The sequence below is a fragment of the Dipodomys merriami genome, unplaced genomic scaffold (assembly GCF_024711535.1).
Source record: "Dipodomys merriami isolate MVZ:Mamm:240054 unplaced genomic scaffold, mDipMer1.0.p SCAF_38, whole genome shotgun sequence".
Lineage (NCBI taxonomy): Eukaryota > Metazoa > Chordata > Mammalia > Rodentia > Heteromyidae > Dipodomys > Dipodomys merriami.
In genome coordinates this window covers 6,062,844-6,090,192 of record NW_027205381.1, presented here as the reverse complement: position 1 = coordinate 6,090,192, position 27,349 = coordinate 6,062,844, and the positions used below count along the sequence as shown (strand labels likewise).

Here is a 27,349-nt window from a genome sequence, read left to right as displayed (position 1 = left end):
ATAATAAAATGAAAATTTTAGAACCAAAATAATACAACTAATATACACCATTCAATGAATAGGCTCAATAGAATAGAGCAGGGAAAGATTCAGTGCCTTAAATCCAAAGTACAGTATCATAGAAAAGACAGACTAAGGAAAAAGAACAACAAACCTAACCTTCCTGTCATCAGTCCCAAAAGGGGAGGAGAAAAGGGTTGGCTGAAAAAATATTCAAAAATCATGGCTTAAAATTTCTCAAACTTAAAACACAAAATCCTATGTATTTCAAAAAGGTAAAGTATTAAATGAAATAAGCTTAAAGGAAGTCCCCACCAATACAAATCAAAGTTCTGAAAACTAAACACAAAGAAAACCAGAGAATGAACAGAAGGAAATAAGCAAATCCATTAAACTAATAAAGTGAATAAAGCAAAAGGCTGACTCTGGAAAGAATAGTAAAAGTAACAGACCTGTGCAGGGGGCAGGGTTACAAAAATTACTATTATCAGCAATGAATGGAATGGCGACTATCACATTACAGACCTAGCAGACATCACAGTAAGAAAACACTGTGGTGTCAGGCTTGCCGAGTCATGCCTGCAATACCAGTTACTAGGGAGGCAGAAGATCTCAGAGGCTAGCCAACAAGCCAACAGGCAAACATGGTGGAGCACCTGTAATTCCAACTATGCAAGAGGCATAGGTCGGAGGATTGTGGCCTGAGGCCAGTTCTGGGGAAAAACTTAAGATTTTACCTGAAAAATACCTAAAGGAAAAAGACTGGGAGCTCAGCCCAAGTGGTTGAGTGCTTGCCTAACAAACACAAGTCTCTGATCAAAGAGTTTATTCCAGAAAATGCAGGGTTGGTAAGTATTTGAAAATCAATCAATGTAATCCAGAATATAAGCAGGTTAAAAAAGAAAAAGAAACTACATGATCATTTCAATTGACTCAGTAAAAGCATTGAGTCTAACATCCATTCGTGATTTTTACAAACAAAGACTCTGGGAACTACAAAAAAGAAAACCACCTCAACTTGATGAAGTTATTTAGAAAGAAAGAAAGAGAGGGAGAAGGAGAGGAGTAATGAGTATAAGCATGCTCACCATGGTACAGCATTCCCCCAAACCCAAGAACACATCCTGCCTGACCATTGCCATTCAAAACAATTCTGCAAGTTGTAAGCAATAAGGCAAGAAAGGAAGTGGGAAGCATATAGACTAGAAGACATAAAAGCATCCCAATTTGTACATGCATCTACAAAAAAGGGATACATGATTTTAATAAGTCCACAGGCTATAAGATCAGCATACAAAAATTAACTATACTCCATGTGAAGAGTAAAATTAAAATACTGCATCACATATAATCACTTCAAAAAGATGAAATACTTGTAAATCTAACCTATCTTGAACAGTTATACTTTTACACTGAAAACTAAAAAATACTGAAGAAAGAAATCAGAGAATTATAAATAGAGAAGCAGTCTATATTCATGCACTGGGAAACTCAATATAGTAAAGATGCTCATTTCTCTCCAAATAAACAGGAAACAAAAGTTTACAGCAATTTCTGTCAAGAGCCACACAAGATTTTATAGTATATACAAATACATTAATTCTAACTTACATAAAAAGTGGTAGAATCAAGAGCGCTAAAAGAAAGAAGGAAGAATGGAGGTGGTAGTAAATCAATTTACCAACTTCAAGACAGTACTGTATATAACTACAGTACAAGAACACTGTGTCTACTAGAGGAAGAAAAACACATTGATCAAGGGGCCAGAAAAATCAGAAATAGGCACACACCTTATAAAAATATTAACTCAAAATGGGTCACAGTGGTAAGATAAAACTTTAAAATGGTAAGATAGTAACATAGGAGGGAATCTTAGGAAACCTGGGCTAGGTGAGGTATTAGGTATGACAACAAAAGAATGATCTAGAAAAAGAAAAAATGGTGAAAGGCCTCATTAAAGAGTACAAAGACAAGCAATGGAGCTGAGGGAGGGGTAAGGCTCAATGGCAGAGCACTGGCACAGCATTAAAAAGGCTCTAGTTCCATCTCCCTACACTGCAGGGGGAAAACAAAAATACAGATAAGAACTCAAACTGAGAGCCAGGGGCTCTTGCCTGCAATCCTAGCCATTCAGGAAGCTGAGATCGGAGGTTCAAACTGGAAATCAGCACAGGCAAACAAATTCAAGAAACTCTTATCTCCAATAACCAGCAAAAATCTGGAAGTAGAGGCATGGCTCAAGTAGTGGTAGAGTTATAACTTGAACAAAAAAAAAAGCTGAGTATAAGTCCTGAGTTCAATCCATAGTACCAGAACACACACACACACACACACACACACACACACACACACACACACACACACACACACACACACACACACACACACACACACACACACACACACACACACACACACACACACACACACTCATAGAAAGAAATCTCAAATGTCAACATTTTTTAAAATGCAATTATAAAAATGAGAAAAGAAATAAAAAGTTATTTCCACTAAGGAGGAAATACAGATGGTAAATAAGTACATGAGAAGATGTTCAACATCAACAGCTTTAGGGAAATGCAAAGTAAGTCCACAAAGAGCTACTACTGCAGATAGGACAGCTAGTAAAAAATAAAAACAGTGATAATACCAAGCCCAGTGAGGATTCAGCAAAACTGGATCACTCAGACATCACTGGTAAGAAAAATCCAACTTAAAAAAAAAAAATTAGGGCTGGGAATGTGGCTTAGTGGTAGAGCATTTGCCTAGCGTGCATTAAGCCCTGGGTTCGATTCCTCAGTACCACATAAACAGAAAAAACAAGAAGTGATGCTGTGGCTCAAGTGGTAGACTGCTAGCCCTAAGCACAGAGAGGCTCAGGGACAGTGCCCAGGCCCTGATTTCAAGCCCCAGGACTTGGCAAAAAAAAAAAAAAATTAAATTAAATTAAACCTATACTTAACTATACATAGGACTCAGCAATTTCACATTTGGGTATTTATCCCAAAGAAATAAGACTTTTCATCTGTACAACCTGCACACACAAGTGTTTGCTGTAGTTTTACTAGTAATAGCCAAATGCTGACAACAAAATACCCCTCTGTGGGAAAATGTTGTTCCATACAAAATGTAGGATATTTGTACCATGGAACACTATACAGCAATAAAATAGAACAGACATGCAAGGAAACCGCGGCCCACTCTCATAATCTTAACTTCTTTGGAGGCTGAGACCTAGAGGACCATGGGTTCAAGATCAGTTTAGACAGAAAAGTCTAGTACTATTTTAACAGAAGAAGCTAGGCATGGCAGCACACACTTGTCATCTCAGCTATGATAGACAGCCTAAAATAAGGAGATCACAATAGAAGCTTATGCCTAGCCAGAAAATAAGGCCCTATCACAAAAACAATCACTGTAGAGAAGGAGTAAGGTGTGGCTCAGCAGGACAGGGATACACAAGGATGAACCTCAAGGGCATTAATGCTGAGTGAGAAGGACTTTATTCATCACTGAAGTGAAGAGACAGGTCCTGCTGTGGGGAAAGTGTGTGTGTGTCTAGGAAAGGAGTCAGGCTCTGTGAAGATCTGTCATGAACAGGTTGGTGGTTACTACAAGCTACACAATAACACAGGATTACACATAGTACTATATCAATTTAAAATTCCTGGTTTTAAGCCAGGCGCTGGTGGCTCACGCCTGTAATCCCAGCTACTCGGGAGGCTGAGATCTGAGGATCGCGGTTCAAAGCCAGCCTGGGCAAAAAAGTCTGTGAAACTCTTATCTCCAATAAACCACTAGAAAACCAGAAGTGGCGCTGTAGCTCCTGTGGTAGAACGCTAGCCTTGAGCTGAATTGCTGAGGGACAAAGCTCGGGCCCAGAGTTCAAGCCCCACGACCAACAAAAAAAAAAAATAAATAAAAAATTCCTGGTTTTGATGCTATCTAATATGCAACAATCAGAGAAACTGGTTTAAAATATACCGAAATCTGTACTGACTTTCTGCAACCTTAAATATATACCCACTGCATCTGATTTAGGTAATTTTTTTCAGGTCTTTTCTCACCCTCAAAAAAAAAATTCTGATTATAAAGAGAATTCAAATCAATACATATAAACTATAAATCTTCAAAAATCTCATTATTTAAAGCAACTATTATTAACATGATTCATCTTTGAGGCTTATCTTAAAAATAAACCCTGTGAACATAAATTCAAATAGACAATAGCTGCTTTACCTCATAAAAGCATAAGTTGATAAGGAACAATTTGTTTCAGAAAGTAAAAGTTTAAAGTACATTCCTAATCTCTGATACTGTTTCATATTAAAATCAAAACACAAAGACACAGGACAGCAGAGACCCGAGAGAGCTCTCCTCATCTGAGTGTGACCCTGCTCAGGTGGCATCCTACCTCAGCTGTTGGTGCGGCATAGGCCATGTACGGAGGGGGCGAGGAAGCCACAGCAGCCTCATCGGACAGGACTGCTGAGCCGACATATGCCTGTACGGGAAGAGGACAGGTAAGAGCCAGAAGTACTTTTATTTTGCAAGTGAAAGGATCAAGAGCTATGAGAAGTAGGAAGCCCTGATGGTGGAGAGGAGTGGACAGAGCCATGAGCATGTTCTCTTAGTCCAGGAGCCAGGCAGCTATCCCTGTCCACTCTGCAATAGAAACAGCCTTGAGGCTCCACTGCCACACAAAGGCTTTAAAAAGACAGCATGCCACTTTCAATTCTCTGTTCACAATCTGACATGGAGCAATTAAAGACGTGTCCTATACAGTCTTTTTATTATTATATCTAGGTATTTGTACAAAGGGATTTCAATTTAACCTATCAGTTGTCCTATACAGTCTTTTTATTATTATATCTAGGTATTTGTACAAAGGGATTTCAATTTAACCTATCAGTTTGTAGGTACAATGCATCTTGATCCACATCATCCCTTCCATCATTTTCCCCCTCTCTCAACCCTACCCATCTCCTCCATTTACCTAGTTCCATTTTTAGTCTATTTTTTCAGCCTTTTTTTTTTTTCTGTCAGTTATGAGGCTTGAACTCTGGTCCTGGGTGCCATCTCTAAGCTCTTCAGCTCAAGGCTAGCACTTTACCACTTGAGCCACAACGCCACTTTTAGTCTGTTTTTTTTTTTTTAATGTTAAAATGTTCATTCAATCGTTCTCCAGTAGAAAAGAAAAAATAAATCACTGTTTTCTAAAAAAAAACACACAAGAATTACTGGTATTTTGCCCCTAACGAGGAACTGGTAAGACTAATTTCACCTAAAAAGAACATTTGCTGTAGGAGGTGACTGGAACTGCTGAGTAGGCATACAAGAAAGAATATATTAGGCTAACAAGAATAGAAAACACTGGTATTTGAATAGTAGGCTTTTTTACATTCTTTCCCTAAATATACAAATTCTTCTGTAAGCTTCATCTCATTTTTTTTTCTTCCTACAGAGATAAATGAAAAAACTAAAAGCCCATCTTGAAGAATGAAAGTGTTGACCAGAGGTCCTGCTTGCTTGATTGCCTGGTAAGCAAAGTAGGACCTATTGCCTCCGAAACCTCCTAAGATCAGAAGCAGAACCAGAGAGAAGTATAAAGCCCAAAATGTCATGAAATCTTATGCACAAAATAGATACTATAGTTCCTTTTGGACTTCAGGACACAGCACAGCACAAAACAAAACTGCAAAATGCAAACATTTCTAGACAGCATTGGAACTGGCATGCCTGTGTGAAGAGGGCTGTGCTATGTTCTGGCCATGGTGACAGCCATTAGCGACTTACAGTGTTTGTTCTGGAATCCTGCAGTGTAAATTTCCAGGCCCTGGAAAAAAATAAAAAGGTGCTTTAATTAAGGTTACCTAACAATTCAGTGATTCCCAGATTCAGGTTAACATCAGAATTCCTAAAAAGACTTGCTTAAAGAACAGGTCTTCAACTTTCCCCAAAATAAATACAAGGAATATATCCCCCCCCTCCACACACACACACATATACATTTTTAAATATCCTTATTATGGAAAAATAACATTTTAAATACAATGAAAACTAATATATCTGCTTTATTTCTTAAATATGAAATATACTGCAATTTGCCTTGCAGTTTAAGTCACATAACTAGATCTACTTAATTTTTAATAGTTTTCCATGATATAAGTAAGCTTAGATAGCCAGCAATGTATTCCAATTGAAAAGAATGTTTAAGCAGGTGCCTGTGGCTCACACTTGTAATTCTAGCTACTCAAGAGGCTGAGATCTGAGGATCATGGTTCAAAGCCAGCTAAACAGAAAAGTCTTTGAGACTCTTATCGCCAATCAACCAGCAAGATGAAAGTAGAGCTGTGTCTAAAGTGGTAGAGCACCAAAATTGAGAACATAAGTGGGGAGGGGAGCCACACAAGATCAAGAGGCCCCAAGTTCAAGCCCCAGTAAAGGTAATGACACACACACACACACACACACACACACACACACACACACACACACACAGAGAGAGAGAGAGAGAGAGAGAGAGAGAGAGAGAGAGAGAGAGAGAGAGAGAGAGAGAGAGAGAGGAATGCTTTTCTTAACCTTATTACCCTTGGTACTCTTCAGTAAACATTTTTCTACAGGATGAATTTGAATGAACTGCTAGATCAAAGGATATAAACATCATATCAAAGGCCCAGTAGAAAGTATGTAACAATCCTGCCTAATCTTCCCCTACATGGCCACAAAAATGAGATTCTTAAATCTTAAATTTCACAAGAGTTTTCTCAGTTGTTGGGTAATTATCTCTTCTTCCCTCATTCTTCTTTCTAACCTTCTTCTCTCATCCCTATCATTTCCATCTATGTTTTACTATCTCCTTGAGTTGAAAGATTAACTCATATTTTCAAAAGTTCTGGTTTTCTAATGAATGTATTTCACTTGCAAAATTGCCCCACAAATGTGGGGAACCTTGGCTCAAGCTGCTAAGGGCACTACATGCATCATCCGTGTGCCTTACAAGTATTGTTTGGTTGTCAGGCAGGACAGTCCAGCCTTTGGTCTACAGATTCAGTTCTATTATTCCAGAAGATTTTTCTTCTTGCACTGAATTTCTAAATACCTCTTCTTTGGATTCTGTGCTTTCTGGATATCAATAATCTTTCTGAATCCTTTTCATCTAACATAGCTTTCATCTTTTTCTCAATTTTTTTTCTTTTTACCATATTTTCACTGAGATTTCCTCCACACCAATGATTCACTGTTCAGTTGGGTTGTAAACCAGGGGAAACGTTAGCTTCAAATGTAAAGGATACCCCAAGAGGGCCAAGGCTATAGACACAATGGGCACACACCCTAACCCTTATGCATCTTCCATTCTACAGTAAGAGACAGAGGACAAGAGAGTAGGAAAGGGAGATGTCATTTTAAACATGGCAGCTAGGCTGGGAATGTGGTAGCCTGACTAGCATGCGTCATGCCCTGAGTTCAATTCCTCAGTACCACATAACAGAAAAAGCCGGAAGTGGTGCTGTGGCTCAAGTGCTAGCCTTCAACTAAAGAAGTTCAGGGACAGTGCCCAGGCCCTAAGTTCAAGCCCCAAGACTTCAAAAAAAAACAAAAACAAAAACAAAAACATGGCATCTGGAAAACCACTCTGGGATCATTCGCTCTGTCATGCTTTCTCTCTCTCCTCCCAACCCCCACCCCACTCTTTCATTCTGAATTTTGTGCATTTGAACTGAGGACCTTGGGCTTCTAGACAGGCATCCTACCTCTTGATCCACAGTTCACAACCTTGTTGCATTAATTATTTCAGAGATCAGAGTCTCATCATTATGTTTTAAGCACAGGCCAGACTAGAACACCTTTTTGTCTGTACTGACTTTTGAACCTTGATTCCCAATTAGCAAGGATTACAGGTGTAAGCTACCAAACCCATTCCTTTAGTTTTGAGTTCTTTGAAACTTTATTTCTGCTTTGCTAGCCTCCAAACCAGGAACTTTTTCTGAGGCTTACATCTTCCTTTCCATATTTTTTTCCTTACGGCATATTTGTAGAGTTGCCCAGCCATGGTTATATGCCCTAATCATGTTTAACCTGGGAAGGGATATCCAAAATATGTTTGCTCTGATGATGATGATGAGTCACTTTTCCATAGTGTCTGACTATCAAGCATCATCTGGCAGACCTAGCCTTGCCTGTATCCACAGAAGTTTGATGGACTAGATGTGACCCACAACTACTTTTGTATAATTCAAGGGCATGAGGTAGAAGAGATTTTTTTCTGGGACAGAATAGGCCCCTTCTGAAAGATGTGGGTCTTATATTCTTTAATGACCATATTCTTTTGAATCTCTCATGCTAATTTTCACATCACCAGCCAGAGAATTACCCAACACAGGTAAGCATCAGTGCCTTCAGTGCCCTGGCATGAAAAACCCTAGGGAACTTCCCAGCCTCTGATAAAGTCACAGGAATATCTGCTCTGAAGAGCTTTACATTAACTTTCCCAAAAAAGTATTTTACTCTTAATGCTATCACTCACAATTACAGACTATTACTACAAATTTAGAAGGTTTTATTAATTCATGTTATGCTGTCTCTGAGATCAAACATGAGGATAAGGACAGTGATAAAACTCAGAAGAACTGTCTACTTCACTTCTTTGGCTATTCACAGTTTGTGCTTCAAGTCCAACTTCTGCTGTTGAAATGTCTTCCCTTCATTTCAGAAAATAATTGGAGAAAATTTGTCAGGTACATTTTAGCACTTTTACTCAGGAATCTCTGCTATAGGTTGAATTGTCTCATCAAAAGATAAGTTTAAAAAAGTGTTTAAAGCAGACAGAGCAAGTTTATTTGAGGCTGAGTATGAGACTCTGGCAATTCAGCTGAGAAAGTGACTTCAGATCTCTAGCCCCCAGAACTATGAGCAAACCAGCTTCTGTTGCTTTCATTATGCAATTTGTGGTACCTAGTGTAACAGCCCTGAGAATATCTCTTATTCTACTTTTTTACCAAACATTTTATTTCACATTTGCTTCTTAGTACCAGAATAAATAGTTGTACTTTGTATCTTCTACCTAATCTCAAACCTTATTTTCCTAAGGTAATGTGACCATCTCACCTTAAATGAAACCATGGATACTGTCAACATAACTACTGATAGGTGAATTTTTTAGTGATTTACCATACTTTACCAGTTTGTCTTTTTCTGATTATAGGAAGCATTTTCTGTTCCTTTTATTCCCCTGGTTTTAAAGGTATTATTCTCCATATATTTCCCACCTAATTAATGCCTTTAATATCAGATATAGAAGGCCAGACATGGTGGCACATACCTGTAATCCCAGCTACACAGGAGTTAGAGATAGGGGGAAATCATAAACCAAGGTTTACCCTGGGTAAAAGTGAGACTCTACCTGAAAAACAAACTAAAGTAGAAAGGGGGAGAGATGTAAAGTGGTACAATACTTGCCTCACAAGCATTAGACACTGAATTCAAATCCCAATACCACCAAAATAATAATAAATCAGACACAGATACAAACTCCTATTTTTTTATTCTAAGATTAGAGCTGACCTACCCTCTCCTTCAGGCAAACCTTCACCATATTTTTACTTCTTCTACAAAAGGAAAAAAAACTCCATGTTTTGCTGAAACACTCTCAAGTGCTAGTTCTAGTTGTTTTTTTCTACTATTGAAACATTTCACATAATCACCAGTTCAGCCCCAAGAGAGCACAGCAGTTGAGACTAATCCATTAACTCCATGCCAGGGAATGTATGATGGGAAGAATGATGGCCCATAAAGATGTCCACATCCTAGTTTGTGATGGCTTACAGGGCAAAAAGAGACTGTGCAACTATAATTATTAGGCTAAGTACTTGGGGTGAGGAGATTATCCTGGAAAATCTAGGTGGGCTGAAACGAAACACAAGTCCTAAATACCTATATAGCCTTTTCTGGCTATAGAGCTAGAGCAGTGGCAGTATGACAAGACTGGCACATTTTTGAGGAGAATAGGGCTAAGAGCCAAGGAATGTAGGAAGCCTTTCTATACTGAAAATGTAAGAAAATAGATTCTCCTATAGAGTGCCTATAAGCAAGGAAGCCCCACAAATACCTTTTTAGTGAACTTTGTTTAAACTTCTGACTTTCAGAGTATCTGCCTACCAGTGTAAGGTCCCTGTTCAATCTCCAGTATCACCAATAAAAACAATATAGTATAATGTAGATTCCTGTGCACATACTAATAGTAGAGCTTGGACGAAGGGTCTGGGTACTGTCCCTTTTCACTTAAAGCTAGCACTGTACACTTTAGCCACCCCTCCACTTCTGGCTGTTTGATAGTTAACTGAAGATAAGCCTCATGGACTTTCCTGGCTGGGTTGACTCTGATACTCAAATCTCAGCCTTTTGAGTAGCTAGGATTACAAATGTAAGCCACCAGAGCCTAGCTAGTGTAGATTCTTTGAAGCCACTAAACTTGTGTTAATTTGCTAAAAGAATGAACAGAGAAGCTAACTAATTCTTCTATTCCTCAATTTATATACCAAGAGGAACAATATCTACTTTGTAAGTCACGGTGATAATTAAAATATCTACAAGGCAGTTATGTCCATGCCTAGTACAAAGTAAGTGTTCAGTATTTAACTTACTAAGTAGTAATGATAGTTACAGCTTATAAAAGGACCAAATTAGCCTGATACATGTCATTTTTTTATCCTTCTTTAAGAAAGCCATGATATCTCCCAGAATATACCATTTAAGATTAACTGGTACAAATTAAAAAGTATAAAAAACAAGTTATATCTGGTATTTAAACCATAGAGTTTGGCATAGAATAAACATTTATCTCAAGGATAAGCATGAGCATGAATTAACAGCAGCCACTGACAAAATCGTCTGTGGGCTTCTATGAAAATGTAATTTATGTGCAAATACTTCAGTGATCCCTGCTAGCGAATTCTTACCAGGTCCAAAATTAACACACTGTAATGATACACAGTTAACAGAAAAAACTCATTCTCCTATATCTCATTCAGCCAGTGTTTTCAAAGATCTAACCTAATGTTAATGCTAATGTCAACAGGCTGAGGACCATTTTAATTTTGCATTTTAGTTCATGATCCCTTCTTGCAGAGCTAGTAGATGAAAGTAATTGCGACCAAAGCTAAGTAATAAGATACTACACTTCTTAAAGACATAGTTACATTTTTTAAAAAGACGCAAGAAATAACTCACCTATGCCTATGAAGGTACCTAGTGTGACTCTGACAATAAAAAAAAGCATGGGGAGGGGGGAGCACAAAGTGACTGCCACTACCTTCTGCCACCCTCATGGCCTAGCAGTCTAGCTGGCCAGGTGTGACAGGCAGAACCTGCAACCAGGAAAAGGTCCTTGTTACATTCCTCTCACACACTGCTAAGTCCTATGTTCCCCTGCCTGAGGAAACTCCAATCCCATTCTTTTCTCTTTATGATAACTAAAAATTAAACCAGTAACTACCTTGTAAATTAAACACACAGAATCAAAGAATGGGGTTAGAGCAATGACTAAGGTAGTAGAGCACCAGCCAATGAATAAAAGAGTTAGAGTTTGAATTCAAGATGCAGACCAAAAGAAAAAGAAGAAAAAACTCACAAACAATCATCTGTGCTTTCTGCACAGAGACTAACAGTTTTCCCATCTCGGCAAACAATCTGCAGCAGACAGTCTTTTGGCTTCCCATCTGGAGGCTGAATGTCTAGGGGGAAAAAAGAAGACAGAAGAAGCACTTACACAGTTGGTTTAAGATTTCTCCTTACACATTCTAAGACCTAACAACTTAGATTAGCAAAAATCTGGATAAGAAATCTCATGCTACATCCAAGAAATAACCTGTAGCCTTGACCAACTGTGTGAGAAGGAAACAGCTAGGCTGCCCATCAGGAGTGGTAGTTAGAAGACTTCCACAAAACTTAATCTTTTCAAGTTCAAAAGCCATGTACATATGACAAATAAGATGATGTTAAGTGAAATGAACCCAAGATAAATATTGACATATTTAAAATATACTATGTGATTTTTTTTTTTGTTTCTCTTGTATGTTCTTCTCCCACGCTATAACCCATTGTCACTGTATTTGATGTTAGTGCCCTGCATCTTGTATATACATTTCTCTAATTTGGGGAGGGAAAGGAAAATAACAAAATGCTGAAATAAGGATGCAGGTTGACCCACTATAACAATGAGATGTACAAAACACTATGTTGAAGACAAACTTTACAACTTGGCGGGGGGAGGAAGGAAGAGTTGGAGAGGTAGGGAGGAAAGGGATGACAGGGGAAAACAAAGGAGGAGCTAACAATGCTGGATAGGAAATGTACTCATTACCTTACTCATGTAACTGTAAACCCTCTGTACAGTATTTTTACAATAAAAAAACATTTTTTAAAACTAATCTGTTCAAGTGAATATGAGAAGTAATTCCAGGAGAGCATGATATTGTAGAAGCCACCAAGTAGCCAGAAGCTAGTGACTCACGCCTATGACTCTGGCTAATCAGAAGGCTGAGATCTGAAGATCATGGTTTAAAGCCAGCCCAGGCAAGAAACTCCATGAGACTCTTATCTCCAATTAATCACCAAAAGCCAGAAGTAGAGTGATGGTTCAAGTGATAGAGTACCAGTCTCTAACAAAAAAAAATCTAAGGGATAGGGCTCAAGTCCTGAGTTCAAGCCCCAGTCTGTACTGGCACATGAAAAAAAAACTGGTATGTGCCTGTTTCTGTCACAAAATAAAAATCCCTCTTGGGATTCTAACATCTGATTCCCTCTCCAGCAGGTGATAGGACATGAACTGAAAGGGCCTAACTCAGATGAGAAAATCTATCTGAATGAACTCTATGGTTCACAACCTAAGTGCCTGTGACCCCACTGTAGCTACCCATCTTGGATGGAAACTCTTTCAGTCTATTAACAAATCCATATACAATAAGAAAAGAAATCCATTTCCCATTAAGATTGAGAAAGGAGCTAGATGTCAGTGGCTCATGCCTATAATCCTAGTTACTCAAGAGACTACAATGTTAGGATCACAGTTCAGAGCCATCCTGGGCAGAAAAGGGACAGTAGCCTCTTATCTCTAATTAACCATCAAGAAGCTGGAAGTTAAAATGTGGCTCAAGTGACAATGTACCAGTCCTGAGTAAAAAAGCTAAGGGACAATACCAACGCCCTGAGCCCTGAGTTCATGCTCCAATATTGTCTCTCTCTCTCTCTCTCTCTCTCTCTCTCTCTCTCTCTCTCTCTCTCTCTCTCTCTCTCTCTCTCTCTCTCACACACACACACACACACACACACACACACACACACACACACACACATATACAGATACACACAAAAAAGACAATGGCAGGTGACATAATAGAACAAAGCCAAGAAGCTTACCCCGACACTCATGCCCCATGCGAAGATTGATGCAATCCACCGGCATATGGACTTTATCCTCAATACTCTGCCGGGTCTGGTCATCATAATAGATTAGGTGGCCATCTGACCACAGGTCAAACCAATTCTTCTTCCAGCGTTTCAAGATTGTACCTGAAAATATAAGAAGATAGCTTTGGATGAAAAGAACAAAGACAGTATTCTTACTTACAGCAAAAACAAAGGGAACTGTCCTTTAGCCTGAAGCACACCTGCACAGAACTTAGTAAAGCCATCCATCAAATTGTTAGTGGAAATGTTCATCATCCCTGGTGGTGAAGGAAATGCAAATAAAGACAACCCTGAGATACCACCTTACCCCAGTCAGAATGTCCCACATCCACAAATCAGTCAACGACAAATGCTGGAGGGGATGTGGAGAACGAGGAACCCTATTACACTGCTGGTGGGAATGTACACTCATACAACCACTTTGGAAAGCAGTCTGGAGGGTCCTTAGAAAGCTAAAGATTGACCTCCCTTACGACCCAGTCATACCACTTCTAGGCATCTACCCTGAACAACAGGAACCAATATACAAGGACACGTGCACCTCCATGTTTATTGCAGCACTGTTCGCAATAGCTAGGATATGGAAACAACCTAGATGCCCCACCACAGATGAATGGATCCAAAAATTGTGGTATCTATACACAATGGAATATTATGCAGCCATTAGAAATGACAAAATAATGGCATTTGCAGGGAAATGGATGGAGCTAGAAGGAATCATGTTGAGCGAGGTAAGCCAAGAACGAAGAGACAAACAGTACATGGTCTCCCTGATAAGTGGATGATGAATCCAAAATGTTAGGTGATATGACAAAACTAACAGGACTTAAGAAACAAAGAACTCCCACTCATCTGGTTGAACCACTACTAAATATCCCCATGCTGCTGATCACATATATGGTATATAACATATGAGCACCGTTATATATTACAGACTGTGATAGACAATTTGCTCCAGGAAAGTTAGAATGAACTTGTGACTTTAAATGAGCATCATTATTCCACAATACTGTGAATTTCCGGAAATTAAGTAATCACTTAATCACAATCAAAAAAAAAAAAAAAAAGAACCTTGGGGAAGGGAGGGAGGGAGGGGATGGTAGGGGGAAAACAATGGAGGGGGTAACAATGTTCAAGAGGAAGTGGAAGTGTACTCATTACCTCACTCATGTAACTGTAACCCTCTGTATAGTATCTTTACAATAAAAAAAAAGAAAAAGAAAAAAAAAATAAAGATACAGGTTGACCCATTGTAACAATGAGATGTACAAGACAATATGTGGAAAAACTAATTTACAATTTGGCATGGATATGGGCGGGAATGTAGTTGTGGAGATGGGGGGGAGTGGATGGTAGGGGAAAAACAAAGGAGGAGTCAAAAGTGCTTGATTAGATATGTACTCATTACCTTGCTCATGTGATTGTAACCCCTCCGTACCGTATTTATACAATAAAAAACTTACTAAAAAAAAAAAAAAAAAAAACAAATTGTTAGTGGAAACAGACAGTATGGCTTCTCTATACTGCTGTAATAAGGCTTCAGGTAGCATATTCTGCAGATACAGAGGAGGCTACCAGCCAACGGGCAAGTCCCAAAACAAACAAGAAAAGTTAGGCTTTTAAAAAGCTTGCAGGTTCAAGTGGGGGAGTGCCTGCCCAGGAAGCAAGAGGCCCTGATTTCAAACCTATATACCAATCCACACACACACACAAAAAGCTGGATTAGAGAGTCACTAAGCAAATGATTATAATAGCTCTTGGAAAAATGTTTTTTTTTTCTGTCCTTAAGAGCTTTAACCTAAACTTTTTTCTAATATTGCCCCTCAGAAAACTCAGAGCCAAGATCCTGTAGCTCACACCTGTAATCCTAGCTACCCAGGAGGCTAAGATATGAGGATCATGGTTCAAAGTATAGGCAGGTAAGTCCATGAGACCCTTATTTCCAATTAACCACCAAAAAGCCAGAAGCAGAACTGTGGCTCAGGTGGAAGAACACCAGCTTTGACTTAAAAAGCTAAGAGACAGAGCCCAGGCCCAGCAGCAGCACACACATGCACGTGCGCACACACACGCACACACACACACACACACACACACACGCACGCACGTACACACACACACACACACACACACACACAACACAGATACAGATGGAATCATGCCCTAGGTAAATAGGCACAGGGCTATTACCTGGTACATCCCCTATCCTTCTATTTTGTCATCTTGGACCAGGAATTTATTTCATAACGTTGTAATTTCCTTGCCTGCTGGGAAAGAATTTCCTGCAGTAGACTCTAGGGCAAATCTTAACTTCCAGCACTCTTTCTCACCCTGTTCTTGACCAATAAGCATAAATCTCCTTCTACTCCCTACATGTTCTTTTATGTGACATCCAGCCTTCCTATTACCAATACTATACTTTCTCATTGTAACACCAATATCCACATGATGGCCAGGGCATGAGCTACCCAGAAACCACCAGACTGAGCCACAAAAAAGTTGGAATCACCAGGCTAGGAGTTTCTGCCCAAGTATTCCCCCTGCCACTAAAACTCTTGACTGGAAATGCTCAAATCAAGTTGTACAATAGAGGCAAAGTACTAGCCCCTAGGTCTATGTAGAAAAAGGAGACCAGAGTACCACATGTCCCACATGTATACCTCTGCTGCTATGCAACCCAATAAATGTAATAGATGTCCCCTCATTTGTTGTTCTCAAGATTGACTCTTCTGCTGTTAGTAAAGGAAAAGCAATCCACATTTCTAGAGATGGGTCTATAAAATAGTCGTCTAAATACACACCTCTGAAATAGCTATGGTCTATTGCTAGGACCTTTGAAATGACTGAGTAACTTCAGGCTACTATGTGTAACATCATCAGGCTAGGCACTGGTAAGGAGCAAAAACACTAGTACACAAGATACTGTCCACTACAACTACAAACCACTTACAGTTAAATATGGTGGGAAAAGGAGAAAACCAGAAGACATCCAAAGGAACAGAATAAAAGTAGGGGAGGCAAGTATTCAGAGATGTTGGAGCAACTTCTTCACAGCCAAGGAGTGGTTGGGATCACAAAACCCAAAACAAGGAAACTTACACAAAGACTAGCACTAAACTCTAACACACCAAAACTTACTGTGTAAGTCAATATTACAACAAATCCATCTGTGCTAAAGGATGGATATGATACATGGTATCCTATGGTTAGGAAATAAAGGTCCAGGTCTAAGAATGTATAGATAGACACTAACAAGCTGAAGGGCCACATTTGTGTCAAAATAGTGTTAATGATGGAGTCAGACCTAGACAAATTGCACTGAATCTCCACTTCAACAAGAAACAATAGCACCTACCAAAACTTCAGACAAAACAATGGTTTTTAATAAACCATCTAAAGTATGTAGTTGACTCTTCCCTGCTAGATTTACAACCACAAATTAAAGTCTCTAAACAGTAAATAACACATGTTTTTGCTCCATTTTTTGCTAAAGTCATAAATAACATAATGGTCACTTTTCCTTAATTTGTCTCTAAGACAGCAAAATAATCTACTTATTCTTCCTTTAATAAACAGAGCCAGCTTCTCCTGCTTTAAAGTAGAGGATGACTTCCTCAGAGATGAGCAGACAATATATGAAGAACATGCCCACAGAGACAAGTCTAGGACAGTGGACCCCAACCTGCAAGAAATGAGCTTCTCTTCAATGGAGCTGTTTTGGAAACAAAAGTCTCTTCAATAAACTATGTCCTCAGTCAAGTTGTCCTCCAGAATCTGAGTCACAGTAAGACAGATACTACTTACAGGCAGAGACTAAGTCCCAGTGACAATCTAGCAGTAAGGTGTGCTTAGAGTCAAGTGGAACCTCAGGTCAGCCATTAGTAATAAAGCAAGCTGTTAGTAATGGGGAGCAGCAAGAACTGTCACTGATGCCTCATTCCCATCAAGAGCAAGCAAGGAGGAGCTCCATGTGTGTATATTTATAGAGTTCTAAAAATTCCCAAGAGGAAATTCAAGGCTACTACATTAAAAAGGATTTCTGATTCATTTTTAAATGGGATTCATTTCACTTGCAACTATGAAAATAGAACATGAAACCTGGTGAAATTGTTTTGGGAAGGGAGAAAAAGAGAATGGTAGAAGGGGTGAGACTAATTGGAACATATTGTAAACAAGTGTGGAAACGGAACACTGAACTGCCCCTCGGTATAACTAACATAAGCTAATGTTAAAGATGTGATTCATGTAGGCAAACAGAAATAAAGATGTGCAGAAAGCACAGCACATGTACTCACTCTGGCGTAGCAACCATCCACTCTTCACAAACGCCATCTCTTCACCTACAGAAGGAACAGGCAGGTTCAGAATAATATCCAGGAAAAGAGGGATTCATCTGGCCCAATTCTCACTCCTCATGTCCTTCAGTGTGAGCAGAGGAACACTCAGAGCTATCTCACATCACTGGCCACCTGACCTCCGGAGTCTCCCATTCCCAGCTTGAACCTCACCACCCACTTTGCTGAATCAAACAGAGAGGAAGCAGTCCCAGGATTACTAAGATTCAGCTCTGATAAAAATGTATGGCTTCTTATAACTCTCCCAATGTCCTAGGGGCCTAGGAGTTCAGCTCCTAGCTTTACATCTGGCATGCCCAGCAGACTGACATGATACAATCTGGGCAGGATAGCAGAAATACGAAGGGAAAGCTGATAAAGTTAACTCCATCACAGTATTTTTTTTAAAAAAATGTGTCCACAAGCCTTAGTCCTCCTACACCCTATCTGCAACCTTATACTCTGAAGGTTCTAGCATTCCTTCCAGTTTTTGCCAACTCATGCTATCTATTCTGCAATCTTTCGCCTCAGACATACAGCCAGCATCCACTTTGTCTCAGTAATCACAAACAGAAGCAGCTCAATCCTGCTGGCTGCCACCTTCTGACCAGCAGGGACCAGAATGCAGGTGGCTAATCCTAAAGACAGAAAATCTCACAAAGGTGATCCACCAACTAAACCCAAAACCCACTCTAATCCAGGGATTTCTGCTAAGCAAAATTGTAGGTTTATCCTTTAAGCTGGGTTGAATTTGGTTCCCTGCATTAACACACTGAAATAACCATTCTTCCAACAGGATTTGAGGTAGAGAAATATTATCATGTGCTCATTGAACAAATATTCTTAGTGTAGCTAAGAATTGTGCCCAAATTGCCCTACACACTGGAATTTGGCAGTTCAACTACCTGCTTTCATGTAGCTTACACTCTAATAGTAAAGAAACAAGTGAGAAAAGGATTTAAAAGCCAGGCTATATGTTGCAGACATTACATTTCTGCAATGTTATTACCTCCATTCACACCAAACTGGAAGGGTAAAATGCATTATACCAAAGTGCAAAGCATGACAAATCCCTATGCCCATATCACATAAAAAAGAATCTCTCTAGCAACAGCTACTTAGCAAAAAGTACTTGAAGAAGAACCACCTAGTTACAATACAAAGAGAAAATCTGACTGAAATGTTGCCACACAACTCTGTTAGTAACATTAGTTTATGGCTTTGAAACAGGTATATAAAAATGTGGAACAAGGACAGTGCCCAGGCCCTTACTTCAAGCCCCATGACCAATCAAAACTAAATAATAAATAAATGTGGAACAAAAGAAAGGAGTTTCTTGAATTTCTGTGGTATCTCTATTTAAATTTCAAATGTCTAACACCAATTTGGCTGTATTATTGCCATTTTAAACAGTCCAAATGTCAGGCCAGTAGAATACTGAATAGCTTTGCTTATTCTCTGTGGCCATCAGTTGAACATGTCTGTCAAATTACCATCAACAGCAACATCCAGGAAAATGTTTTAAAAAACAGCTCTAGAAGACAAGTGCTGGTGCCTTGTGCCTGTAATCATACCTGCATATAAGGCTGAGATTTGAAAGAATCATAGTTCAAATCCAGCCCAAGCAGAAAAGTCCATGAGACTCCATCTGCAAAATAACCATCAAAACTCAGGCTTAAAGGCATAGCTCAGGTGGTAAGTACCTACCAGCCATGAGCAAGCAAGCCAGCAAATGAAGGGCCTGAGTTCAAACCCTGGTACTAGAAAAGATAACTTTAGGTAAAGCACAAATCATTAGATTTCCTATTGTCTCTGCTTATAATCCACTAATGTATGAGTCGTGACAGGTACAGGTATCTCCTTGGGATGAGAGCACAGTTTCTTTGCAGGTAGGAACTAGACATAAAAGATATCAAAAAGGAGAGAACAGCAGATTGGGAATTAGTTCCAGGCCAGTTAAATCAAACTTTAAAATGGAGAAAAACAGAAATATGTCTGCATGTAAAGAACATTATGAACATACTATATATGCCTATGTAATACAATTAACACTATTAAAAGAAAGGGAAACATTAGACAGAAACTGGAAACTTTCCGACAAAGGAAATTCTGATGTTGAATTGCTTCTTTTCTGGTGTCATCCTATCCATCTTTAGTCATTATAGGAAACAATCTCATGGCTCCTAGTGCCCAGGTTTTATTATCTCTAACTCTAGTCTTCTCTAAAAGGAATCAGCACTCAGTGCAAATGAGCTGATTACAATTTAGGGGCTGAACATCTCAAGACAGTCCTGAGACATATTATTATTAAAAAGCAAAGCTGCATCATGCCTGGGGGCTTATATCTGTGGTCCTGTCCTCAGACAGAGGCAGGAGAATGGCTTGAGTCCAGGAGTTCAGTGTCAGTCTGACAGCGTGAGTAATGTAGTGAGAACTTGTCTCTTAAGAAAAATTTGCTTTTAGAAATGCTTTTTAGAAAGGATTTGAAAAAGTTAACTAGCTTTAGAAAGGGCATCAAATTCCAATTAATAGTTATAGCTTATTAGAACAAGAGAACTAGACATAATGGTGCATATCTATATTCACTCCGGGAGAGGAGACAGGAAGACTGAGTTTAAGACCAGCCCAGGTTACCTGGTGAGACCAGGTCTCAAAACAAGGGAGGTGAACAAGTAACCTGAACATCAAGAATTCAAATTATACCACTATAAAATGTTAGTGAAAAAGAAATTTTCAATGTGAGTTTTATCTCACACAACTGGGAACAGTGCAATTGGGTTTTTATATATAAAACTTACAATGCAATTGGGTTTTTATATATAAAACTTTATTGTTATTGTTAAGGAGTTATACAGAGGTGTTATAATTCCATAAGTCAGGTAATGAGTACAATTCTTCTTGGAGAGCTGCCCCTTCCTTCACTTTCCCCTGTGACTTTTTTTTAAGCTGATACAGTGATTTTGTTTACTATCATCCCATAGATAATCCAAGTGTTCATTTTGTTAATAGTTAATCCAAGTGTTCATGTTGTTAGTAGTAAGGGATATGTGTCATATTTTGTATCTTAGATGTTAGGATTTCTTTTATAAGACCAAAAGAGTAGATATCTAGGCTAAGGCTCAAGGTTACAGAGATTTAGACTACAAGGATAACCTAGGAATAGGCTTGAAACCAACCTAAACTTGAGCTAATGAAGAAAAATGGCTGTGGGGAAATGAACCATAAGTTCACATGCTAAGGAATGCATTGAGTTTGTTGATCTGAACTTGCTGGGCAGGCACCTACTGCTGGGTCTCCGGGAAAATGTAAAGAAGCCAAGAGGCAATAAATGCTCCATAATGATGGGAGCATCTTACTGTACTGTGTGGAATTTGCAGAATCTTCACCCAGGGTATACAGTACTTTTAGCCACAGGGCATCTTCTTAGGACTCTGAAATCTGCAAACTATACCATCTAACAGAGTTAACAAGGTTGCAGACAGTTGAGTACTTTAAAGAAATGTGTGTCCTTTGTATCTTCTGGCCTCTGGGGTTGGCCTCCACATTGGTTTCACTACCACACAGAGTACTACCTGCCTCTTCAACCTCTACTCTCAGCTACAATCTACCCTGGCCTCTGGCTCCCAATCTCTAAGCCGCATGTGACACAAACTAGATCCCCTACATACCAAGCAGACTAAGTTAAGACCTGTCAAGGGAAGCAAGTCCTCACATAAGCAGTCACAATCACTTGTTTCTTAACTGAGTCACCTTACTCATACTGGACCAATAAATGGTTCTGTCTAAAGTTTGGCCCTGTCACACTCTTCCAGCAGGTCTTGAACCCTCCCAGAAGTAAGGTCCAGAGAAGACACTGTGTATCATTTTGCTTGTCCTCAGTCTTCTGAAGAGTCACATGCTTCTGAAGAGTCACAGAGTCCTAGATCCTACTAGCCTGACCTGCCTTAAGGTTACCTATGGCAGGAGAAATGCAAAAGAGGCAGACTTTTAAAGTCTATCTTTCCATTTGTATCTCCCTTATATATTTCTAGAGAATTCCTGGTTCTTGTGGCTCAACATCATAGTTCACAGGAGAGTTATTTTCCAAGGGAAAGGCAGAGAATACAATTAAAATACAAATAAATGTAATGCACATGGCAGTATATGAACTTCACCATGGTGACTGCTCTGCTATTTCCAAGGTTAATTATGGATCATAATAGTGGCTCACGCCTATAATCCCAACAACTCAAGACACAGAAATCTGAGGATTGTTGCTTAAAGCCACCCTGGATAGGAAAGCCTAGCTCCAATTAACTAGCAAAAAAAGCCAGAAGTGGAGCTATAGTTCAAATGGTAAAAATGCTAGCTTTGAGCACAAAAGATCAGGGACAGTGCCCAAGCCCTGAGTTTAAGCCCCAGGACCAGCACAAATTAAATAAATAAATAAATAAATAAATAAATAAATAAATAAATAAATAAATAAATAAATAAATAAATAAAAAACAGATAACTCTGCTACCTTCTGAAACACAACCAGGATGATAACTGGAAACAAGGCATTAATCCACAATAATAAAGTGAAGAGAATGGCAAAAGAGACAAAGTCAGATAAGAAGTCAGATAATTCTAAAGCAACTAGACAAGAAATAACAGAAAATCTAGCTTTCTTTGGTTTTCCATATGGTAACAGAAGCAAAAACTCAGCAAACCAACTCTAGCTGTATATAAAATTCTAGAAAATTCAGAGAATGGAAGTAAAAGATAAATCTGAAGGTGGGGGAAATACTAGCAGAATTTACTCAAACTCACTAAGAATTATTAGGCACCAGAACCATCTAGGTAGCAATCCTTATGACCCTGAGGATCTCCCTCTAGAGAGGCTCTGGGCTTGGGACATCAGGCACAGCTCAGAGTGGGTATGAGATGTCACACCTAGAAGAGGAATATAGCATGTGAAAATCTTAAAATACCCAGTACCCTTCCATACCTCACCTCCTAGAAACTAGCCCAGTACTAAGGTCATAACCAAAGAGAAAAAGCTCACTGATACTGATGGTTGGGGGTTCCACAATAAAAAAAAATCAAGTCTCCACTCAGCTAATAAACTTTAAGCACAAGACTCTCTATCAGTCTTTCTTAGTACCTTGCTCTTAAATAGGAACAAAGAACAAGAATCATCTATCATTTAATAACAGCCTAACAGACAGATTAAAGAAAACAAGACTCACAGGAATCAGAGACAATATAAAGAGCAAAGAGGTTCAATAATAAATAAATCCCTATTATTGGAGAACTAATACATGTTACGTCCAAAAAACAAAACTGTGTTGTAAAATAGAAACATTCAGAGAGCTCTCAGTTCCAAGATAACTACAACTAAAATTTGAACAAAGTTGGGAATGTAACTCAGTGGTAGAGCGCTTCCTGGGCAAGGCTCTGGACTGCATCTCCAATACCAAGAATATGTATGATAAAATTTAATAAAGCCTAATGCTTATTAATATAGGCTTTAGAGCCTGTGTTTGCTTGGTGCTGGTGCCTCATGCCTGTAATCCTAGCTACTCAGGAGGCTGAGATGTGAGAATCCAGGTTCAAAGCCAGCCTGGGCAGGAATGTTTGTGGGACATTTATCTCCAATAAACCACCTGAAAACTGGAAGTGGTGTTGTGGCGCAAAGTGGTAGAGCGCTAGCCTTGGGCAAAATACCCAAGGAGTGTGTCCTGGACGTGTCCAGGCCCCAAATTCAAGCTCCAGGAAAAAAGAAAACAAAAGATTTGTTCTGTGTTTAAATCCCAAATCAGTTATGTTACCTTAAGCAAATTTCTTTATATTTCTAAACTTTAATTTTTTGATCTATGAGAATACCACAGGCTGGGTGGCAGTGACTACCTGTAATCCTAGCTACTGAGGAAGCGGTTATCTGAGGATTGAGGTTCAAAGCCAGCCTGAACAGTAAAGTCCATAACGCTTTTATCTCCAATTAAACATCAAAAAGCTGGAAGTGAACTGTGGCTCAAGTGGTAGAATGATAGTCTTGAGCAAAAAAAGCACAGGGACAGTGCCAAGGCTCTGAGTCCAAGCCCCAGGACTGGCAGGCACACATATACACACAATTTACTTGATAGGATGTTTGGAAGACTGAGTAAAATATTCAAGTATGTGGCATGATGCCTGATAGTTACTAACACTCTACTCATGATAACTGCTTCCACAGTAATAAGTACTACCACCAACACCAATGTTAGTTTACTCATTTAATTATTTGGATATTTATTTAGCTTTAAGTAGTTGGACAAATGGTTCTCAACTTAGTGTCAGTCTGAATACAATGTATCTTGATCAGTGTCATCCTTTCCATCATTCTCCCCATATCTCTCAATCTCACCCATCCTCTCAATTACCATTTTCATGTATATATATATATATATATATATATGTTGAATACTATGACAATATTCACACACCTTTCTTCTTACCATTCATTTTATTCACTTTATACACTTAGCTAAAATTTGTCCACAACATTGTAAAACAGGGACATTAGTCTGTTTCTCAAAAGGAGCAGAAGATTTAGCAAAACACCTTGAGGATCGAACTTTAAACATAGTTAGAAGAAGAAGAAAAAAGAGGGCGCAAGGGAGACAAGCAACTTATTCCAACATTTCACTTTTTATATTCTGGAATAGGGCCTAATTCATAAGTTAAAATTCATCCAGCTAGACGTAAGTCTGATGTTCATCTTAGAGGACAAAATAAATTAGTTGTAAAACAGCCACATTACTTCCAGGACAATAAAATCTATAGAAGCCTTGAAAACCTTGCCACAGTCAACAGTTCAGATTAAATAGGAATTCAACTCAGTTGTAATGCATGGAGTACAAAAGGATCAACTTAACAGGTGAAAAGATAATAGTGCTAGATCTGGACCTGACTAGTCTGCCTCTCCTCCCTGGCATGACCTCGAGCAAGGTACTAAACCTCCCTAAACCTGTTTTCTTACTGAATGAAAGAAAAGACACACCAATTACCTAATGGGGTTATTATGAAGGTTAAACTAGGTGTGTCAGAAAGAGCCACACAGCAGAGCCTTCCATAGTTATGAATGGCTGTAACTACACTACTATCTGTAAGGTACACTCCCGGATAGCTAGCAGACTCCACCCTCCTCGCAGCAAAGTCTCCACCCAGTACCTGCCTTACCTAGGCAACTAGGACACCTGGAAGAGGTCACATCTGCATCCGCTGAGGTCACATCTGAATTTGATGTGGCCACACCTTTCTCCGCCCATACCCTAGATAAGGGCTAGCCCAGGTCCAGATGCTCTCTCTGTTCTTTTCTAGCTCTCTCTCTGTTCTTTTCTAGCTCTTTTCTCTCTCTTTCCTCTCTCTTTCCCAGCTCTCTCTCATTCCCAGGCCTTTCCCAGCCACATGGAGTGCCAACCTTGCCTGGTCCAGCAGGTCTACTGAATAAACCTACCCCTTACCTGAATACCACGGTGTGCTGCTGTTCTTACTCGGCTACCTCTTTTTAAAAACCTAACACTATCTTGTTTCAAGAGCTGTAATTCTGGGTAACTCCACCAAACACAATTTGGCCTGTTCTAACTAACACTCACTTTAGCTATAAACAATTGCCTCCTTAAGAAAAGGAAAAAAAAGGAGTAATTAGAAATCCCAGGTATATGCCAACACCAGAGGGGTTCACATGTAGTTCCCATTTCCAGCAGACCTGCCCAGGATCAGGTCTTCTAGATACAGAGAACACACCCGCGTCCTCCCAGAACCAGCGGCAGGAGTATTCCCACCCACCTGCTGGCCCTTAAGCAGGTGCGCCCACTGCACAGATACCTGTGTGCCTATGCATACATGTTTGGATTACTAATATCTTCCATAATATTGTGGGCTATAAGTAAACAGGCAGGCCCCAGCCCTAGCTCCCCATGTGACTTCCAACAAATCACTTCCGCATCAACACTGATCCCCTCTGAGGCCTGAGGAAATAGGAAGAGCCCTCAATCTAGTATTGGTTGTTCTGATTCCTGCTCAAATGGGAGACATCAAAATAAGGAGAAGGAAGTAGAGGAGAGGGAAGAGAATATTTGATGATAATCAACCTCATTCCTCTGCCCACAAGGAAACACGATGTGTAAATTTACTCTACCAAGAAGCCTATTTGTGAACTGCTCTACATGAGATTTAAACCCCACCCCCGCAAAAAAAAACTCATGCTTGTGAAAAATAAAAACCCATGACCTCAGAGTTCTCAATCCAGTTACATAACAGAATCAAATGTGAAAGAAATATACACTGTAGAACCAGGCATCTATGACACTAAAGGCCGTCTAAGGCCAAAGCCTGGGAACGCCAGCTAGGAAGGGCCCATCCGGGAGAAGCAAAGCGCCGAGGACGGGCAGAAGGCCCAACCCCGGGCACTAGGCGCAGGGGCGCTGGCAAGGCGCCCGCAGATCCCAGGCTGGCAGAGAGGCCCACGGAGGCCCGGGCAGCCACGGAGGCACACGGCGGCGGCCGCGCTCGGTGCTCGCAGGCCCCGGGGCTACGGAGGGGCGCGGGACCCAGGAGCCCGGGGAGGGGAGAGGAAGGACTGCGGTTCCCCGGGAAGGGGGCGGGCGCAGGAGGTCGGAGAGGTGGGGAGCCCAGCATAAGGATCGGGGCGCGGCGGCTCGGGAAGGGCGCGAGGATTAGGAAGGGCAGACTGGGGAAGCAGACAGGACGGGGTTCGCTCAGGGTCAGAGCACAGGCGGCTTCCGAAAGGGGAGCCGGGCTGGAGGAGGGGTCGGGCAGGGGAAGGAGGGGAAGGGTGTAGAAGTGCGGGCCCCTCCGGAGAGCTGAGAGGCGGAGGATTCGCATGGGGGAGTGGGGGCCCCTCCCGGGGTCGGGAGAAGCAAGGTTCGGGACGGGGAGGGCTGTCCGAGGCTCATGGGCTGGGCGGCTGGGGATTCAGGACGGGGACGGGGGCGGGGAGGGAGGGCCCCCGATGGCCAGAGACGGGGGCTCCGGGGAGGTGAGGGGTCAGAGTCGGGGCTCCGGGGAGGTGAGGGGCCGGGGACGGGGCTCCGGGGAGGTGAGGTCCCCCTAGGGGCGCGGACTGAGGAGGACCCTAGAGGAGGTTCTAGTAGGGTCAGGAAGTGGGGAGCAGGCAGCCGGGTGAGAGGACCAGGGTCATCCCAGGCAGGAGGGGACGGTCACCTGCGAACACTCAGGCCGCCAGCTAGAAGCCGAGGAGACCAAGGACGCTCAAGCTGCCGAGAATGGACAACCCACCGGGCAGACGCACGCGCACGTCCTGCGTCCCTGCCCTGAGCGCATGCGCCGGGCACGCCGACCGTGTCGTGGGCGGGGCGGGGGCGGGGTCTGGGCGCGCGGGGCGGGGCCTCGGCTAGGCGGTGCTCTTCCTTGGCGCATGCTTGGTCTTTGCCTGTGAAAGAGTAGGAAGCACTGGACTTGGGCTGTAAATCCCATCTCTCGCAAATAAAAGGCCTGAGAGAAAGGCATATGTGTAGGACCTGGACTAGCCAAGGGCTATCTCAGGCAGGACCTCCTCCTAG

The 27,349-nt window shown here is 40.7% G+C and overlaps 1 protein-coding gene across 2 annotated transcripts in view; it reads right to left on the bottom strand.

Moving 5' to 3' along the window:
• Plekhb2 (pleckstrin homology domain containing B2) overlaps positions 1–27,074 on the bottom strand; it is a 41,673-nt gene extending 14,599 nt beyond the window's left edge. For both annotated transcript variants that reach the window (XM_069989472.1, XM_069989473.1), the window contains exons 1-6: positions 26,991–27,074; positions 17,763–17,807; positions 13,417–13,569; positions 11,630–11,732; positions 5,797–5,836; positions 4,415–4,504 (exon numbers count right to left, since the gene is read on the bottom strand). In XM_069989472.1, coding sequence (XP_069845573.1) covers positions 4,415–4,504; positions 5,797–5,836; positions 11,630–11,732; positions 13,417–13,569; positions 17,763–17,799 — 423 coding nt within the window. In that variant the 5' untranslated portion in view covers positions 17,800–17,807; positions 26,991–27,074. The remainder of the gene's footprint in view (positions 1–4,414; positions 4,505–5,796; positions 5,837–11,629; positions 11,733–13,416; positions 13,570–17,762; positions 17,808–26,990) is intronic.
• Positions 27,075–27,349: the final 275 nt, after the last annotated feature.